The sequence below is a fragment of the Onychostoma macrolepis genome, chromosome 06 (assembly GCF_012432095.1).
Source record: "Onychostoma macrolepis isolate SWU-2019 chromosome 06, ASM1243209v1, whole genome shotgun sequence".
In the NCBI taxonomy this organism is placed as follows: domain Eukaryota; kingdom Metazoa; phylum Chordata; class Actinopteri; order Cypriniformes; family Cyprinidae; genus Onychostoma; species Onychostoma macrolepis.
In genome coordinates this window covers 4,286,856-4,307,578 of record NC_081160.1, presented here as the reverse complement: position 1 = coordinate 4,307,578, position 20,723 = coordinate 4,286,856, and the positions used below count along the sequence as shown (strand labels likewise).

Genomic DNA, 20,723 nt, shown 5'->3' with positions numbered 1-20,723 from the left:
AGATCTTTAACAAAGGGCAATTATTTCTGCAGATAGCATCCAGACAAAAACAGGCTTAGTAATCAAAGCAAGTGATTGAAAACTTGCCGAAATAACCAGGAGAATTTTTTTAGGTTTCCTGTAAAAAGTGATTTTTTTTTTAAAGAAAGAATTGGTTCAATCATGTTAAATTTTTTCTCTCATTTACACTCTTAAAATGAGAGACAGTGATGCCATAGAACCATCATTTTGGGTTCCAAAAAGAATCTTTCATTGAACAGTTGCTAAAATGACCTTCATGAAGAACGTTCTAAAGAATCCAAAGAACCTTTTTTGTGCAATGGAAAGATTGCGCGGATGTTAAAGGTTCTTCATTGAACTACTGGTGCCAATAAAGAACATTTATTTTAAGTATGTTAACATAAGTTATCTAAATGACTTGAGATCTTTCTAATCTGCCATCTTGGCTCCAGGATGTGTTCGCAAAGTAATGTGACCTTTGACCCATAATTAAATCGACATCTTTAACCTTCGTTACAGCCTGTCACATCACATCTGTGCAAATCAGAATGCCAATACGTCATTGGTTTCACATTAACTGCACAGCACATATGCTTAAAAGTAGAGTACACATATATAGAGGAAATCTAGTTAAAAATAAAGCTTCTTTATTGACATGGATGGTTCCATGAAGCATCAACATCCATGTAACCTTTCCAGTACACAAAAGCTTCTTTATAGTGGAAAATATTCTTTATATTATGAAAATGCTCTTCACAGTAAGAAAAAAAACAGTACTTATAAAAAATAGGTTCACTGAAAGGTTCTTTGGGGAAACAAAACTGGTTCTTCTGTGGCATCACTGCAAAAATCCCCTTTTGGAAGCTTTATTTTTAAGGGTGTATATTATGTGGTAAAGAAATGATACTAATGTGCGGTAATGGAAACACAACTTCATTATATCAAAATATCCAGGGGTTGGATAAAAGCGAAAGAAAAAAGCCAAATCATCTCCAAAATTAATTAAAAATATTGTGTTATTTTATATTAAACTGTAAAATATAATTAATTGCATCACAGAGAATCATGCAATAAGCAAGAAAGTAACTGACAAAACATCCTGGCTGAAACGTCATCACGCATGTATTACACACGCTTGTTCAAAGTCACAGCAAAATAATGACGTGCTCAATATATTTGCAGCACACTGCCATCCAGTGATCAGTTAAAGAACTAGAAAAAACAACAATTAAAACTGTCTTAACCTTAACTGCAAAGTCATAATGTGTGACCCTGGACCACAAAACCAGTCTTAAGTGTCAATTTTTCAAAATTGAGATTTATACATCATCTGAAAGCTGCATAAATAAGCTTTCCATTGATGTATGGTTTGTTAGGACACGGCAATATGTAGCTGAGATGCAACTATTTGAATATCTGGAATCTGAGGGTGCAAAAAAACAAAAACAAAAAAACAAAACTAAATATTGAGAAAATTGCCTTTGAAGTTGTCCAAGAGAAATCCTTAGCAATGCATATTACTAATCAAAAATTAAGTTTTGATATATTTACAGTGAGAAATTTACAAAATATCTTCATGGAACAAGATCTTTCCTTAATATCCTAATGATTTTTGGCATAAAATAAAAATTGATCATTTTGACCCATACAATGTATTTTTGGTTATTGCTACAAATATCCCCGTGCAACTTAAGTCTGGTTTTGTGGTCCAGGGTCACACACAGTCTATAGCAGCTCAAAATCTCCTAAACATCTTTAATAAGTCATAAGCAAAATTACATCAAACACCAGTCAATACAAATAAAAACCGAAAGAGGGCTTTGTGTGTATGTACGTGTGAACATTCACACCGTCAGACACCTTTGGCAGCTTGTGCTCATGTGTTATCTCACTGACTTCACTGGAGTATTTTTAACACGAGTGACGGCTGGATCTGCCCGTGGTGGCACCGAGATTCACGCACCCCTGACACCAGTATCTGGGATGATCCATTGCCCCTGGCAACACAGGGCCTATTCCCAGAAGCCCCTCTGATTTATGGAGCTAATTTTGCCGTGTTGCTGGGGAATCTGGGATTTGTGGTTCAGCTGAGGGCAGTTGTCTGCATGACAAGGCCACTGTAAAGTTCAAACAGCAAAAGCTTCTGTCAGCACCTTTACTGACGCCACAGAGTGAGACAGATGGAGCGACTCTTGACAACTCACCCAGAGAGACGAAAACAACTACAGTAATCGGTCATTACAAGCGCTGTACTGAAATCCCTCATACTGCCGTTCTTTTCTTCTATAAAACTGCAATTCATTCATCCACTTAATTCATCAAGTACTTCAGCTGTTCTCAATAAAAAAAAGAGGTGTTGACAAACTTCCAGACGCACCTCAATAACTTTATATTTATAATAATTAAAGGGGTCATCAGATGCTCATTTTCCACAAGTTGATATGATTCTTTAGGGTCTTAATTAAAAGTCTATAACATGCTTTGGTTAAAATTTCTCAATGGTAATGTAAAAAACACCTTTTTTCCCCGTCAAAATCAGCAAGCCGTTTTTTTTAGTCCATGTTGCTTTAAATGCTAATGAGCTCTGCTGACCCCGCCCCTCTCTTCCATGGAGTGACGTGCGGACTTTAAACTTCAGCCGCGAAACTGGCTAACTAGCACATTATTAGGAAAGGCGATTTGCAAAGATTCATAAAACACCCCTTACTCACTTCTTCTGTAGATGAAGCTGGATCACGAATGATTTGCGTGAACAGACGCATTTGGGCAGATTGAGATCGGCGTATTCCCTTCAAAACGAAAGTAACGTTAATCCTCTGCGTCTTCAGCGGCTCAGATCTCGGGAGTAACTGAAGCCTGCTATATTCATTATTACATCCAACAACAAAACACATCAATCGCTTAATCTGAGACATCATGTCTTCCCCTGCACCGGAGTCGACACAATGGCGGACAGCTCTCAGCTCACTCAGGGCGGGTCTAAGGTAAGACGGCCTTGTCAATCAACTATCGTGGGAGGGGCCTGTGCAGAACTACATCATTCTGACAGGAATCTCAGAACAGCCTGATTTGAGAAAGGGGTTTAAAAACCTCAAAAACAATGGGTGGATTTTTATCATTATACGATGGATGTATACACACACATTTATGTTCAAACAACTTGTAAAGTGAATTTTGCATCTGATAACCCCTTTAAAATAAATTTTGAATTTTTATTTTAGTTGCATTGATCTTAAACGGCTAAAACACTAAAAATAGAAATGCACAGCATTAAAATGACACATTTTTTAGTTCATTAAAACAGTACTAGAAGAACATGAGCTTAGATGGTCCTTTGAATAATGTCTTGGAAATGGGGGCAGCTTCAGATGGTTTCAGATTTTGAATGCAATCATTGATTTTGAAAGCAAACCATTTGTGATTTATTACACTACCCTGCATCATATTTGCTGAATGAAATCCAGTACTTGTTTCTTATTGATTTTGGGTTGCTGATTCCAAAAATAGTGTATGTTTTGCTTGAGTATGTTACACTTTTTCACAAAATATGATTTTGTAGCACTTTTGCTTTTGACAATCATTTGCGAGGTGAAAACTCTTGTATTATCCCATAATCATCAGAAAAACTGGCACAAGATTAATATCTTTCTCTGAGCCAGATTACAACTTCTGTTTTTTTTTTTTTTTTTAATTCTCAGCTCATTTTCACATGAATGATTTTGAAAGCTTTATGCCAAATCCTGATTTCCACTCCTTTGCAAATTGTTAAACGTTATAAATTTTGAATGTTTTGTTTTGCCATAAAAACAAAAACTTTTGACTGCTTTTTCTCAGAATCAAGTTAGGTAACATTAGGCCTTTTTTGCAAATCAGCTTAATGTTTTTCCAAGATGCAGGGCTGTGTAATGTATTATAAACAGAAACTCTACAGTAGAGTGTGACAACCTACATTTTGCATGCTCAAAGTCCACAATGTGACCATTGCCTTAACATACAGAACAACATTTCCACTGTTTCAGTCATTTAAAGGGACAGGTCACCCAAAGATGAACATTCTCTCAATCAATTACTCACCCTCATGTTGCTCCAAATTCATATGGATTTCTTTTAGAACCTCTTTATGAACTTGTTGAAGTGTCAAAATTTCAGTGGAATGGAAATCTCTCAGGTTTTATTAAAAACATCTTCATTTGTTTTTGGCAGATCAACGAAAGTTTGATGGGTTTGGAAGGCCATGAGGGGGAGTAATTGATGATGTTGGGTGAACAAACTCTCTAAAGGTATAGGAACACTATGTATTCTTGGTTATAATTTCAGTAATCTAAAGTTTAAAACTTTCAAATCTGTTGAGTAAATGAGGTCACGTCTGCATTAGGTAGACAAGACCACCATTTATCTTACTTTACTGGATCATTTTACCAAAACAAAAAATAAAAGCAAATGTAGAATAAACAAACAAAAATAATTATCAAAATTCTTGTAAGCAGTAAGATTTGCTCGGTCTATATTGACCGCTGCACAGCGTTATAAAACCCAGTTCAAAGAAGCTCAGTCTTTCTCAGATATCCAAATAAGAAAATGTGGCCCAACCAAAGATTCCTCCCCAGGCCTGTTTTATGATGTAGAGTTAGAGATTTAGTCTCAAACTGAGCTCTGCACGTCTGGCCGAGGGTTTTTTTTTTTTTAAGGATGTCAGGGATAAACACTAAATTAATCATGTTTTGGCTGAACTTGCCAGGGACTGAAATTTGCTTATAGAGGCCTGTGATCACATAAAATATTAAAGACTTTTTCTCAGCACTAGCAGGAGGCTACGAAAAACACTGGGCACCGTCACCCATCGCAGATTTTTTTCGTTTTAATGAAACAAACAAATAAATAAATAAATAAATCCCCATTTGATCAGAACTGGATGTGGATTACATGTAAATTAATATAAACAGGACGAATTATGATTTTGCATACATTAATGACCCAAATCAGAATAAAATGACTAACAATAAAAGTCCTGATGCTAACTTCACACCCTATTTTCGATTCTAAATTTCAGAGTCAAACACCATTCGCTTCACCGGTTAAGAAATAAACCCATTTATCTTACTGACACAAATTACAGATTAAAGAGTCTTTACAAATGACTGGGCCAATGTAAACGCGTTAGCTGAAGCGCTCCGACACGCTCTAAACTGGTTAGCCCACGTTTTCTGCGGTAAACGCATTACGCAGTTTATTCCGCCGGAAACACATTGGCCTCATGGACTCGCAGCTCACGATGAGTCTGAGTTTAACAAATACATCACTTCATTACGGAGTAGTCGGGCTGCAGGGGTCCCTCAGATTAAATAGGCCTATTTAAGAACCACGATTTACATCCCTCACACACCGCGACAATCTCCATAGTAACGACAGACTAACTGACCCAACAAAGCTTATTAAAATGTTATATTACACCGGGAGAGAGGTCAAAGGTCAAATTTTAACTAGGGGAGGAATAGGACACACACTCACTTTAGGCCTGTACAATGGTGAGAGATCAGGTCTCGGCGACCGACGGAGGGGGTATTGGGAGAAAAGTGCAGCATGAGGCTGTGTAGGAGGGGGCGAGCGTCCACTTAAGGGCCCCCTTGCTGGGCCAGGCGAGGTTTAGTTGGTGGGGGTAAAGCTGAGCTTCATGGCACACTCCAAGAGCAAATCAAATTCTTCACAATTAGCTGAGCTTCCACGACAGGCACCAAGGTGGGAGAGCCACATAACCGACTGCTACAGCTCTGATTGGGTCATTCGTTCTCCACTATGCAAATGTGATGCTTAGAGGTTGTATGGTGGGCCAGATACAAGTCGTCAGGATGGTGCGATGGCGTCAAGGGTCAACAAATATTGTAAAAACAGGTTTTAGTGTCCTGCGGGAAAAGAGCAGGGCAGTTTCATCACAAGTTGACAATGAAAATGTCCAAATAATTAGAAAAGGCCATAAAGAATGTGAATGAAGACCATACCGATTTGTAACGGGGTGATCCGATGTAGTTCAACCTTCATCCATAAACAGATGACCTAATGGACAGAAATGCACAAGTTACAGTTAGTCACCTGAAAAGAAAGACAGATGTAAAACAATATATAAAACACTTTGCTTACCTCATTTGATGCTGTTTGTGCTCCATACTTACTTGGCTGGTACTGTGGCTGCATGATGAATTTAGGAAATTTGCTCTTTTTGTGAGGATTGGGGGGTGGGGGTTGAAATGGTCTTTATTCAGCTGTTCAGATTTTTTTTCTCAATGCTGCTTTTGCAGCAGAGCTCTCAATATTTTTTTTCTCTTTTTTTTCTTTTTCTTTTTTTTTTTTTCCAGCTGATATTTTTTCTAGACCATTTCAATTCTTTATTTTTTTACATTTCAAAATTAAACCCAGGAGATGAATCCAGAAGCAAATTCATACAAACAATTAAAATTGATACATAAAATATGTACACAAAAAGCTACATCCTCATCAGGCTGATTATACTAAGGAAAGCATACAACATGTTTTATAACAACGCTTCAAAAATGCTCTACTGTTGTCTTTGAAATCGAAACATTTCCCATATTTGTCTCAAACTGTAACATTTTCAGAACTGTTGAAAAGAAATTTGGGTCAACATACTGACCATTTAAAAAAAAACTAAAATAAAAAGAAAAAAAAACAATGCAGCCGCCAAAAGTTAGTCAATGTTTTGACACGATACGAAACAAAACGATGACGGCGAGAAATCAAATCATTCGTGTTATCTTACATCTCAGTAATTGAAATTCACAGCCTTTTGAGAAACATTTTCTATTTGCTGCTCAAGTTTGATAAGTAAAATAAAAAAAGCCAATGAAATGTAAATCAGATTTTTAAAAACAACCCTTTCAAAAACACAGAACTCAAGATCCGATGCGCTCCAGTGGTGCAGTGCAGCAGGTCTGGACACACGACTTCATCTTCATCTGCGCCATGAGCGCGACTCGTTATCGTCTTCCTCTTCATCATCGTCCTGCAGCAGGGAATCGTCCACGAGCGAATCCTCTGGAAACTGCAGCCAATCAGAAAACACACACTCAGAATCAAATGAATGCACAATGACAGTACTGTTTTGCTCTTATATCACGGTACATTCGCTCAGCTATATGTGAGCAGGACTGGTTTATGTTACGAATACACATGAACAAGGAAAAAAACAGTAATATAAAGTGGGACGTATCCAACATTTATTGAGGTATGTTATAAGGCACAATGCAAAGTTGTTTACACTTGCTCTGCAACATCACAAAAGAAAAATTAAGTGTAATGTTATGCGGTCACGGGTTTGCATTAGTTTGTGGCTCATTTAAATAGAATTTAGAGTAAGAAATGCGATAATGCAAACTGAAATTAAGTTTTGTTTTTAACTTAAGTGGTACATTAAGTTATGTACATACACTGATATACACTTCATTTGTGGGTTGTGTCCATTAGGTTCCAAATAAAAAAGAAAATATGAAGATCCTTCCAATTTGCAAGTATTTCAGTCAATGGACGATCAAAATACCAGTTATTGCAGGATTGTTTAGTGTTTTAGGGTCAGTATACATTTATATTGTTTTTGTCACTTATGCGCACCAAAACTGCATTTAAAAAAAAAAATCAAAAATACAGTAAAAACAGCAATTTTACATTTTAAAAGGACTTTTTTCCATTTTAATATATTTGAAAATGCAATTATTCCTGTGATGCAAAGCTGAATTTTCAGCATCATTACTGATTTGCTGCTCAAGAAATATTTCTTATTATCATTATTACTGAAAATTGTTGTGCTGCTTAATTTATGATGCTATGATGAATAGAAATTTCAAAAGAACAGCATTTATGTTTTGTAACAAATGTCTTTACTGTCACTTTTGATCAATTTAATGCACCCTTGCTGAAAAAAAATTACTTTCTTTTATTCTCCAGCAAAAATAAATCTATTGTAATGTATACAAATGTTAAAATTACTTGCATACCTAATAAAAGTAGTACAAAAGGCATGAACAGAGTTAACCAAACACCATTAAAGTAAACTCTGACGAAGGGCGTACCTCCTCATCCTCAGGTTCAACCTCATCCGGGTCTGTTGTGTTGAGGGAAGCCGCGGGCTTGTGCCAGGCCAAACGCAGCTCCTGATTATTTAACCGAACGCCGTGGATGGCCGCCTGAGGAACAGAGTTGAAGTTTAGACTCTGCATCAAGGCATGAATGTATGTGTTTACTGATGTTTATGGATTATGTCAGTACCTGTTCTGCCTCTGCACGAGTTTTGTATGTAATGATGGCACCAAGACTAGAATCCTCCATCTGGCAATCCTCAATCTCCCCGTATTGCTGGAGGTTAGTGGGAGAACCAGTTATGACTCAAAGACATGCCTCATAAACAGTGTGATGCAACATGCCCTTTAATGTTACTCACAGCGAAGTGTGGCAGCAGGTCTACTCGATCAGCCTCAGCGAAACCGCTGATCTCTAAAGCTCGGGGTCGATGATCCACCACAGCGTGAGTTGGGACTCCTCTCCCGCGTCCTCGAACCCCTCGGCCTCGGCTCCTCAGGGCCCCCCGACCCCTGCCGTGGGCCCCCCTCCCACGTCCTGGGGTCAGAAGCCCCCTTTTGGCAGCCTGAATGAAAACATCTCATTTAAACTTATAGAGTTTAAGTAGCACTACAGTGCCACTCAGTGGAAGAACTGAGAATGAGTTTCCTGTTTATAACCCATTCACTACTTGAATAAAAGGTTAATTTCTCATGCTACTAGCACTGCACAGTTTCTGGATTGACAATCATATTTAAACGCGGGGTTGAATCCAAAAATGCAATGTTTGACAGTGGCAACATATGGGACTAAAAGATCTGATACCGTATGTCAAAACAGATGTGTGAAATAAGTCTTGCAAACTAACAGTCGTGACAAATTCTCTATGCAATGTGTGATGTTTTTATTTCTGAAACAACTGGCTTCGCTACAACATCTTGTTTAATTGTCTTTTTTTATATTTCATATTTTTATACTGGTTCAATGGTCCCTTTAAGTAAATATGATTTTAAGCGTTTCTTTTGGGGTTCATTTAGTTAAGTGGTTACTATGTCAAGATTGTTTTTAAACTGTTGATTTTTAGCAGTGTTACTTCAGTATCATGGAAATACTAGTACAATTTTTATTAATATTTTGAATAAGTTGTGTTACATTTAACTGTAGTTAATTTTAGTAATTTATTATGTATTTTTTTTTAAATTTATATAAAATTTATTATACATTTATTTCAGTTTTAGTTGTAGTTATTTTTGTGCATTAAATTAAACTAAATTAAAATGAGAAATATTGCCTTGGCAACTAGCCGAAATAAGTATTTTATTTTATGTATTGGTTTGGTTTTAATTTTAGATTCAGTCAGATATCTATAATGTTTTGTAGTAAACAATTGTGCAGCATGTACCTTGTAACAACAGCTTTTCTATCCAGGTCATGTCTTTTTCACATTTTTTTGAAAGCAAATGTAAAAATATCGAGCTATATACAGACTAACGGCTCAATTTGGAAAAGAAAATATAAATGTGCCATATTCTAGCTATAAGAAATAAAGTAGAAGCAAAAATGTGCTCAAGAATAGAGCTTTTTGTCTCTTTGTAAAATATACCTCCAACTGCAGCTGAGTGTATTTGATCTTGAGTTCAGCAGTGTCCTCTCCTGCCTGCATTTTCTTATAAAGGTCCAACTCCGTGTCCAGGAGCTCCTTTTGAGCCTGAAAACGGAGATGCATCACACACACATGCAGAAAAACACATTTCTTGCTTATGGTGATTTGGGATTGTGTGTGTACCTGAGCTTTACTCTTGAGTGTGGTCTTGAGGGCATTAGCACTGGACAGTCCTTTCATCTCCTCCTGTAGTTTGGTGATGCTGTTGGTGAGGGTGGTGAGGGTCTGCATGATCAGAGCTTTATCCTCCGCCTTCATGGACTTGTTCTTTTCCAGCTTAGATATCAGCAGCTGAAGACACAAACACGTCTCAATCCCAAACTTTTAAAAGATAGTACACTTTTTAACTCATTAAAATATATCTGGCCACAGATAGCGACATCTAGGAAACAGCGAGCATTTTTCTAATTAAGATAACATATGGACAACAAGACACAAGGACAACAATTAATGCCGCACCTTCTGAGTCTGAATGTGCTTCTCCAAAATCTCCTGTTTCTTTTTCCGAACGTCATGTTGAAGCTTCAGCGTCTCCTGGTGGAGAATGACAGGACCACATTTACAGTAGTTCAACACTACTAAACACAAGCATAAAATGTGCGACTTGCAGGTTGCTTTTTCCAGCACAATGACACAAACCTGTTTCCTTTTCAGGGCATCTTCTGCGCTGACAGTGGTGCTCCCAAATGGCGCTCCCTTCTGGCCAGCTTTCAGTGCAGCTGGGTTATAAACAGTCTTAGTCAGGCCAGTAGATGTGGAAAAGACCTGAAAAGAAATGAAAGATATTACCAAGAGATTATACATTATGTATACATGTAAAAGGGTCTCAAAATAAGCCAGTAGGCAACAACAAGATGGCACTGCTGAATGCATATTCTACACAAACGTGTAAATTGGGAGATTAGTAAACTGCAATGTGGACTAGACTTTCTGATAACAGTACAAAGCCTAGCTATGAAAAAACATGAGAACAAACCTTTCCCCCAAGGCCAGTTGGTTTAGAGAGGCCCAAACGCTCCTTCACTGAAGCCTTGACTGTATTCTGTAGAGAACAGAAACACAGAGATATGCTGAGATCCGAGACGAGAAAGACAAAGCACAAATGCAAACACACCATCAGGAACAGTTTGGGTCACACATTCACCTGTCGAGGGCCGCTGGGGTCGTGTGAGGGTTCAGGGTGGGCTGTGGGCAGTGGTCCGAGCCGGTCTTTCACTGACTGTTTCAGTGTGGTCACCACAGGCTCCTGGGCTCTCTGCAGGCTCTACAAACAATAAGACAATAAGATTTTACAGCTGGAACCATCTGATATATGAAACTCTTTATGCACAGTTGCACACTGATCATCATGTTTGCCTAATACACTCAGCAGTCAGATCATGCACAATAAAATGACTCAATATTCTAAGAATTTGCCCTAAAAAGGAATGTGCACTGTAAACTATGTAAGAATTTATTTGTGTTGTGGAAAGAGGTTGATTAATGAGTGAACTGTTCATTGTAGTGTTTAATTTGCTTTCTGTTCATGAGTAATTAACAAATTATAATAGGATCTCAGAACAAAATAAAGAAGTTGTTGAAAAAGTATAAATACATTTTTAACACTTAAGTTAAAATAAATTAAAATGATTTGTTATATAAAATAAACATGAATTGTATTGCTGTGACTGCATTGTGCATGTGAAAAAAAAGATGATAAATCTGTTAGTTACTATATACTAAATTATGATAAACACTGTGATGAATGTTAGTTACTGTCTTGAAATTAAAGTGTTAATATAAACATTTTGATAAGTTTATTAAAAAAAGTAATCTACCATATGTACATTAAATTGATAAACACAAGAGTGATAAATAAAAATTGATTATTTTATAAAAAATGTGATGTGTTATTTACTCTTAATATTAAATTGTGATAAATTGATAAAAATGATGTTATTTACTCCTTAAATAATGAAAATTGTGATAAATGTTAGTTACTATCTTTAAATAAACTCAATATTTAATAAATACAATCAAATCTACATTTAATCAATTAAATGTAAATATACATTTTTAGTGGCATCGGTCACTAATAAAATATTGCTCGACCACTAATAGTTCTAATGGTTGAATTTACTGAAGGATTTGATACCGGATGTGGAGTGGTGTGTGTGTGCTCCACCGCGTCCTCTCTGTGCCAGTGTACTCTGATGAAGCGGTTGTTGAGCACTGCCTCTGTGCTCTGCATGGCCCGTTTGGCTTCTTCAGGTGAGGCAAACTGGATCAGCGCCCCCTCTGGGTCATTATTATATGCCACCTAAAACAGAGGAAATGTGCTTATAAGATCTTTGAGATCATGAACATCATATCACAAGCTTATTTGAGTTACAGTACCTGTAGATTGACGATGGTGCCAAACTTGCTGAAGTGCTCGTTTAGTTTGCTGATGTTGTTGAGTTCAGGAGGAATCTGACGGATGGCCAGTTTGGTGTTTGCTGAAGAGTAGGGCATTTTCCTGTGAAAGCCGTGGTGGTTGGGTTTGTTGAAGTTTGGTCTGTAGAGCGAAAAGGTCATTGAGGTCAAATGTAAGTAATGAAACAGACTGAAGAGACAGAGCAAATGCACGCAGCACCAAATAATGGATACTTTGTTTGTGCGCACTCAAGCATTTGAAGAGATAGTTTATCTTATAGAGAACATTTTAATAAACCTCTTTAGAAAGACTGCATTCATATTCAACTATATGCACCCTTTTATGTATCTACTTGACCTCAGAAAATAATAATGAAATAAAATACCTTATTTTATTATAAAATTTTTGAATGACTCTGTCTTACTTGTCAAACCAGGGTTTCTTTGCAGGAATCGCTCCATCATGCAGTCCTGCTCCTCTCTTCCTGGAGTCTGATTCTAAAACTATCCGAGCGCTGTTGTTGTTTGACATTTTCTCTGAAAGAATTACACACACAAAAAGAGGGAAGTAAAGGATAAGAACATGTGTTAGGATGCATTTAAATTCCACAGGAAGAAAAATAAGCAAATTCATGAGGAGCTGGTTATGCAGGGAGGCCAGAGCTCACAGTTACCTCTAGGGGGCAGATCCATTTCTCCCATGGTCAGACCAATCAGATTGGGCCGCTGAGCGTTGACTCTGTGTCTGTACATGGGCCGTGAGGTCATGCTGGGGGCTTCAGGATTATACACCTCTGGCTCAAACGAATCTATACATTATAAAAACAAATAACAGTTGTAATTCCATAATTATTAAATAATAATTAGCAGCATTTTTATTTGGCATGTATACTACCATTTAAAAATTAGGGATCAGAATGAGAAAGAAGTGTATACTTTTATTCAGCTAGGAAACTGATCAAAAGACTATAAAAGACATTTATGATGTTACAAAATATTTATTCATTTCAAATAAATGCTGTTCTTTTGCATTCTTTGTATTCATCAAAGATTCCAGAAAATAATGACTCAACAAAACATGAAATAGCACAACTGTTTTCATTATTGATAATAATTAGTAATGTTTCTTAAGCAGCAAATCAGCATATCCGAATGATTTCTGAAGGATCATGTGACAGATGCTGACAGTTTTGTTGTGTCATCACAGGAATAAATCTCTTTTTTAAATATATTCAACTAGAAAACTTATTTTAAATTGTAATAACATTTCCCAGTTATTATTGTTATTTTTGATCAAATAAATGCAGCCTTGGTGAGGATAAGAGACTTCTTTCAAAATCCATTTAAAAAAATCTTACCAACCCCAAATCTTTGAACCTTAGTGTAGTTGTGTAATAAGTGAGATAATAACAGTTATCCGGTCATTAATGCAAAATAAATCCCTAAAGTATGACATAAGTCCTATTTACCTGAATGTATTTACGATTTTTGCTGGCTGATTGTACATTGCTCCCTGACATATTCCACACTTTTTAATGCTTTGATTTTCCCTATTCACTTGTATAGTGTTAAACAAAATTTCTTGCACCCAAACTAGTCATAATTTACATAAATCCTCACACAAGTCAGTTAGAATATGTCCAGGTTCAAGATATGGCAGTCCAGTTGAGTCATCATTGTATTACTGTATTAGACATGAGTCATGACACATTCATAAGCACTTACCTGAAGTGAAGAGAGGTGGTGGAGGCTGGGTGATCGGAGGCCGGACACCTGACGTCACTATAGTGGGCACAGAGCTGGTGATGGAGTTAGGTGGAGCGTCCATACCAGAGGGCTGCAGAGCAGGAAGCGGAGGAGGAGGACCTGAAGGAGAGAGGAACAGAGCATTTATTAAAAAAAATCATTCAACATTAAACATTAAACATTAAAACAAAAAGCCTAGACCTAGGAAAAATGCTTTTTCATACCTGCTACAGGTGGTAGGCTGGGTGGCATGGTGCCCGGTGGGGGCACAGGTGGTCTGAGGTTCACTGGTGGAGTCAAGAGTGAGTGAGGGGGCGGCAGACCTGGAGGAGGTGGGCCGTCAACGCCAGGAAGAGGCGGTGGCTGGAAAGGAAGTATGCTGGGAAGATTAACATCCTCCACCACCACTGGATCACTTCCATGATCAAAAGGGCACATGTCTCCTCGCATACAGAAGCCTTTCTCTGTAGAAACAAGCAAATCAGGATGTTACTGACATAAAGATGGCTAGTCTGTCATGAACATGGCTCACTGATCATACAGCTAAAAATTCTGTACCGTCATAATCACGACAGCGTTTTCTTGGTGGGCCGCCTCTGCCGAAGGGCGTGTGGTCCTGAGGGAATTCTGACCAGCTCTCAGTGGTGTTGTTCCCATGGTGGGTGGGGGCGATGACAGTGATGGTGCTACTAAGGGTGGGCACAGGGAAATGAGCAGAGGAGTTCCCGGCTGTGAGAGGCGTAGCGGTGTAGCCATCAGTGGTCGCGCCCCCCTCCTGACGTTCTGGACGACTGTGCTCGTATTTTGGCTTTCCAGAATCTCGCTCTAGGAGGGAAAGAAAAGCGGGAGCATGACAAAGTGAGCACTGTAAATGTGTGGGCCTTTCTAAGTATACTACAGTTAAAAAGTGGTCCATTGTTTGGTAAAATTAATACTTTGATCAAAAGTGACAAACTCATCTATAATGTTACAAAAGATTTACATTTAAAATAAATATATATATTTTTTTTTTTACTTTCTTTAAAGAAAATAATTTTAGTTTGTGTTCATATTTTACAGCTTTACTGTTTTTAATATATTTTCAATCGAATAAATGCAGCCTTGTTGAATATGAGAGACTTCTTTCAAAAACATTTAAAAAATCTTACATTCTTCAAACATTTTTTTTTTTTTTTACTTAAATGTGCAAGAACTAAAACTACTGGTTTGGGCTCAAGTATTTTAGTTAGAAATATTCCATGCAGTCTCTATTAATATGAGTAACAAAATACAAGCATTCTTGTCAACTACACACATAAAAATTCAAAGATGAGAAAAAACCACATCAGACATAAAGTGATATCTTACCTCTGCTCTGCTCCTAGAGCGACTCCGTGTGCGAGATCGTGATCGGCTGCGGTCCCGCTCTCGGTCCCGATCTCTGTCTCGGTCCCGGTCCCGAGTGCGGTCCTTACTCCAGCTGCGGCTACGACTGCGACTGTAAGTGCGGCTGCGTTCTCTCCTGCGATTATAACGTTCCCTGTACGAGTCCCTTCTGGGAGGGTTACGGTCATACTCTCGCTTCCTGGAGCGGTCATCTTTCTTACGGTCATCTACTCTCCTGTAATTTAATTGGAATAGAAGAGAAAATATGAGGATAGTTATCAAGGTGGCTTAAGAGATGCGTGTATGTATGTGGCATTCTGGGAAAGTTAAAAAATAAAAACAATCTTATGTTCTATCTAATGTTAATCTCACCTGCTGTCTCGGCTGTATCTGGAGCTAGACGGAGGACTGTGGTTTATTCTCCTGGAGAATTTCTTTTCTCGATCCTCATCTCGGCTGGGCTGCTTATGCAAAACCAACCACAAAAATCAATACCATCATGTACAAAAGAAAACTAACAATTTAAGCAAAATTTCACAGCGTACTTAATAGTTTGGGGTCTGTAGGACTTTAAAAATGTTTTTAAAATAATTATCTTCTGCTCAGCAAGGCTGCATTTATTTGATCAAAAACAGTAACAAAAATAGTATTATTGTGAAGTATTGTTAAGATTAAAAATGAAATTCTTGTGACGCAAAGCTGAATTTTCAGCATCAGTCTTCAGTGTCACATGATCCTTCAGAAATCATTCTAATATGCTGATTTGCTGCTCAAAAAACATGTCTTATTATGTTGTAAACAGTTATGCTGCTTGATATTTTGTATTTCTTTAATGAAAAGAAATTTCACAAGAACAGAATTTTTTTTTAAAAATGGAAATCTTTTTTATTTTAGCATTATACATGTCTTTAGTGGCACTTTTGATCAATGTAATGTGCACTTGCTGAATAAGAGTATTAATACTGACCCCATATTTTTAAACGGTGGTGTAGGATTATTCAAAATGTTGATCTTATGTGATTGTTTTATGTTACCTCCTCTCTCTTTGTTTCATCTTTCTCTGTGCGCTGGTGAGTTTCAGTTCTGCTTGCGGAAGTCGGCTGCTCTGGTTGAGGTAGGTAACTCTTTGCGTTCACAGCTTCAAAAAGTTTGTCCACAAATGTTTGCGTTTCTGAAAGCAAACGCAAATGAATGTTAACAGCCTCAGAGATTCAGTTCTAACAATATAAGCACACTATCTGTCTTGGAAGTGACATGGAATTGAGGCGGCTGCTGTTATGCAAATCATGTCTAAAAAGTTACTTCAGGGAATGAATGACTAATGACAACCACCTTGACATGATCCTACTAGTTAGTGGTCTTCACCTGGTTTGAGCAACAGAACTGTATCAGATCATTAATAGAGTTGGATTATACCTTTCTGAAGGAATACATCCAACTGGTCAATGCATAGTGCTTTCAACTCCTTCTCGGATTTATCTTTCTTCACCAAGGCAACCACATATTTCGCAAGAGCAGAAGGGTCAGCATCACATCTGCAGGACAAACATATAAACTTCAATTACATTAAACCCAAATGATGTTCCTCCAGACATAAGGATCTTTTCTAGACGCTCATTTGACAACTTAGAACATCTTTACAGCAAGTTAAGATCATCTGTATAACAGATACAATTGCTGGTAACTCGTGACTACTAGGATAACCACTTACAAGCATTATAGTTAATTAAATTTAAGACCAATAATACAAAAAGAGTAAATGCACTCGTCAATCATAAAGTCATTTAAAACTAAAGCCACAGACATTCAGGAAGATCTGAATCATTTTGCTAGCATCATTTTAACGCACTGTGCAGCAGCAGCATCACTTACATGGGTTCAAGAGTCTTCGAGAGCCACGTCTTCAAGGCATCGAGGTTTTCAATGATCATTTTTCAGAGGAGGACTGTTTGTTCTGCAGTTATGCCCCTGTGAGAGTTACCAACAACAGTGAGTTTACAGTCTGGTCAGGATGTAACGTAACGTTAGTGTGTTTGTACTGTCAGGCCTCAATCACTCACTCACTCACCCACCGCCCTCATAAACTCCGACTGGAATATCACATCTAATTGTACACCAGCCAGGGAAGACAGCCGGTAACGGGAAGCTTAGATGCGGTCTTTACTTTAGGAGTTATCGGGGGTTGGTTTCTGTGCGCATGTGAACGAACTGTCCGCCACACTTTCAGCTCTTTCTTACTTTCGAGAAATGGCGACTGTTTACTCTCGCGGGCAAATCTCGCGAGTCCTCCGCCGCAGCCGCCGCACACGGTCACTTCCAGAGAGTTTCTTAAAGGGGCCGCTGCGGTGTGAAGGCACATTTGACAAAAAAAGTTTCATTTCAAAATGTTCAACTTTTGAGTTATTTATTTGAATATGTTTTATTATTACATTTGCTCGGTATTATATATTGCGAAATATATATATATATATATATATATATATATATTCATAACACAATTTAGCAATACAAACACTATACTTGCCTATTAATCTCTTTTATAATACAATTAAATCAATTTTTTTTATGACATAATCCCTGGGATCGTTCTAATGTTCTTAATTATCTCTTGTCTGTTATTTTAAAAATACATACAATAAAAACTTCATATCATGGAATTGTAACGCAAAATATATTTTTCATATATTACATTTTAATTCAAATGAAATCTTATGCACACAGAAGCATATCAAATTCACTAAAAAGATTCATGATTAATTTTCATGTTTTAATAACATTACACAAATAAGTAATATTTTATTGAATGATTTAGTTGAAAAACAAACAACTGTGACTTTTCAACAGGGCTTTAATGATAAATTTTCACGTATAACAAAGCAGTTTCTCTGTACAGATCAAGGAGACATTTAAAATAATCTGTTACAATTTGTCGTACCTGGAAAGTGCAAAAAAATACAATTCATAAACAGAAATCAAATTCATGCTGTACATTTCATACTGGATTCATAAATAAGCACAGATATACACACACACATCCATTAGTGACGGCTAAATCAAAAGCAGCTCAGTAAGTCAGTAAGTGATAAGACGGAGGAGTCACTGCTGAAGTCTGTCTGGCTGTCCACAGGGGTCACAAAAGGTCATGCTGTAGAGTTCAGATCATGGAGTCTAATTTGCATGACGACAGAATAAAAAAGGCACTCCATTCATATAATTAAAGGAAGAAAAACACATATACATACAAACAGATATGTGAATAAAAACAGCGACCTCTGGGATCTCCCGTTTTAAAAAAAATTAAATAAAAAGTCTAAAAAATACAGGATTTAAAATAGAATAAATGCAAAGAAATCAAAGCATTAATTTAAATCTCTTGGTATAACCTATTTCCAAAGCAACCAGCAGATGCAGGGAGCACTTTGTGATAGGAAATGAACATAACTCATCCCGATTCAGACTTCAGCACCATAGCAAACTAAAGCACATTTATGGAAGAACATACAACACGCACAACTATCCTGATAAAGACATCTGCATTTTGGTATTAGTATCTTCATTAACATCTTCACGTTGCTTATAAGTTTCAAAACAACCGTCCTTTAGTAAAGGAATGAATGTTGTCACTCAAAGACATTAGTGTAAGAAAATGAGAATTAAAACAAACTAAACCCTTACACAAATACAATGGTAATTATAGTTTCCACCAAAATACCAGTTATCATCACTATGCAAGTCTAGGAATTTAGTACTAACAAATGCAAAAAGCTTTCTTCACACAGTTGTGACTATAATAAAGGTATTTTGCTGGAAACAATGATTATTATGGTACATTCTTGTAAGGGACACACACACACACATCTCCAGCCTACGGTGAAGAAATAAAAAACTGCATATGATGGAGCAGAATTCTCTAGAAGGCCTGGAAGTTTACCTGCATAGTAAACGAAGACTGCATGGCTTAGAAATGTAAAAGAGGAGGGGAAACAGCGTCTCACCTGACTATCGAACTATGCTGCATTGGTTCTAGCTGTTCCACGGTACACAAGTACCTCCTCTCTTTATAGTGCTCGGTTTGGATACTAGGAAGACTGCGGAGCATCGATTAGCCAGTGGAATGCTTCAGAGGGACGAACTGTATTGCTTACTGTCTCACAAAGCCCTTCGAAACTTCTCCCCCTTTGTATTTGTAGTGTTTCATCAAAACAAAACCTTCAGATGCAACAAATCCAGAAATCAAACTGTAGAATGGTTATAAAACTATTTGCACATCCACGCCAAAATTAAATCTTGCATTCTTCATTGAAATAAGTACATCACAATTCAAGTAATGAATGACAACACTCAACAGTTACGCACAATAAAAATCAGCGTTTGCACCCCACCGATGTCAGTTTTGCTATAAAACGTGTTGGTCTATTGGAACAGAATACGTCATACGTATTTTGAATTATACTGGTGTAAATGATCATCCACTTTTCAAGGTCTGTGCAAGAGCAAGACTGTGCAAATAAATAATGCCTGTGTCCACTAATAAAACAACCAATGAAATATGACAAGGCCACTAAAGAGACAGATAACTGGACACGTACTCGACACACAAAACCTGATGCACATGTGAACGTAGACATGACAAAAACATGTTGTAATGATGCTGATGATAACTGTGTGTTAATGATGCTTAACTAAATGGGCGTGGCACATGTGGTGGAAAAAGACAGAGAGGGGGCGGAGTCAGAAGGGTCAACATTAGGGTTTTCACAGAATTCAGACACGTGTCGTTAGATGGTGCCTGCACCAGTCCAACTACACGAGGGAACACGCATCCGTTTGGCTCAACACACACACAGATTTGCATACAGGTGCGAAAAAAGTCCTTCATATTGTTTCAGCAAGAGGAGAGAGCCATCCTCCCATCTAAAACAATGGATTTGGGTGATTGACAGGGCAGTGGGCCAATCAGGCAGGAGGGCTGTGATTTGGGGGCGGGGTCAGGGCTGCTCTTGGGTGTGATACTCTGTTTCTCCAGACGAGATCTGAGTGAGACGCTTACTGGAGCCCCAGAGTTTCCTGGTAATCTGGCCAGAACGCATCTGAGGAACGGAAAAGAGAGGAGAGGAGAGGGAAATGAAGGATAAAAGTAAAGAGGAGGTGAACAGTGGGAGGAAAAAAATGATTGATGAGTGCTTGTGAGATCATCTGGGTTGGATTCATTTTGAGGTTAGTGCAAAATCAAAATGTGCATTTCATGCGAGGTAACTCAAAAAAGAAGATGAGATAAGAAAATGATAACACCGCCCTGCATCATATTTGCTGAATGAAATCCAATACTAAGACGTGTTTCTAACTAATTGTGCTGCTGATTCCAAAAACAGTGCCAGTTTTGCTTAAGCACATCACTTTTCTCAACAACCATTTGTAAGGTGAAGAAGTCTTGTATTATCCCTTAAAAAAGCCACAAAGACATAATAATATCTTCCTGTGAGTCAGGCTA

The 20,723-nt window shown here is 37.6% G+C and overlaps 2 protein-coding genes across 4 annotated transcripts in view; both read right to left on the bottom strand.

Moving 5' to 3' along the window:
- Positions 1-3,171: 3,171 nt before the first annotated feature.
- Positions 3,172-17,169, bottom strand: rbm26 (RNA binding motif protein 26). Of its 2 annotated transcripts, XM_058779224.1 has the most exons (23): positions 17,105-17,169; positions 16,649-16,767; positions 16,267-16,403; positions 15,605-15,693; positions 15,238-15,467; positions 14,426-14,692; positions 14,092-14,331; positions 13,847-13,987; positions 12,796-12,930; positions 12,547-12,658; positions 12,104-12,263; positions 11,862-12,026; positions 10,872-10,991; positions 10,704-10,769; positions 10,367-10,492; positions 10,187-10,261; positions 9,851-10,018; positions 9,668-9,772; positions 8,447-8,650; positions 8,275-8,361; positions 8,079-8,192; positions 5,997-7,054; positions 3,172-5,900 (listed from the first exon to the last, which is right to left on the bottom strand). In XM_058779224.1, the coding sequence occupies exons 1-22, from the start codon at positions 17,161-17,163 to the stop codon at positions 6,965-6,967; spliced, it is 3,009 nt and encodes a 1,002-aa protein (XP_058635207.1). In that variant the 5' UTR covers positions 17,164-17,169; the 3' UTR covers positions 3,172-5,900; positions 5,997-6,964. The 2 variants fall into 2 exon arrangements, with proteins under 2 accessions (XP_058635207.1, XP_058635206.1); XM_058779223.1 differs by lacking the exons at positions 15,238-15,467; positions 15,605-15,693; positions 16,267-16,403; positions 16,649-16,767; positions 17,105-17,169 and having other exon boundaries at positions 5,997-6,051; positions 6,136-7,054; positions 14,426-14,798.
- An 874-nt stretch (positions 17,170-18,043) lies between these two features.
- Positions 18,044-20,723, bottom strand: part of nbeal1 (neurobeachin-like 1) — a 61,763-nt gene continuing 59,083 nt past the window's right edge. For both annotated transcript variants that reach the window (XM_058778393.1, XM_058778394.1), the window contains one exon: positions 18,044-20,322. In XM_058778393.1, the coding sequence (XP_058634376.1) occupies positions 20,221-20,322 (102 nt within the window). In that variant the 3' untranslated portion in view covers positions 18,044-20,220. The remainder of the gene's footprint in view (positions 20,323-20,723) is intronic.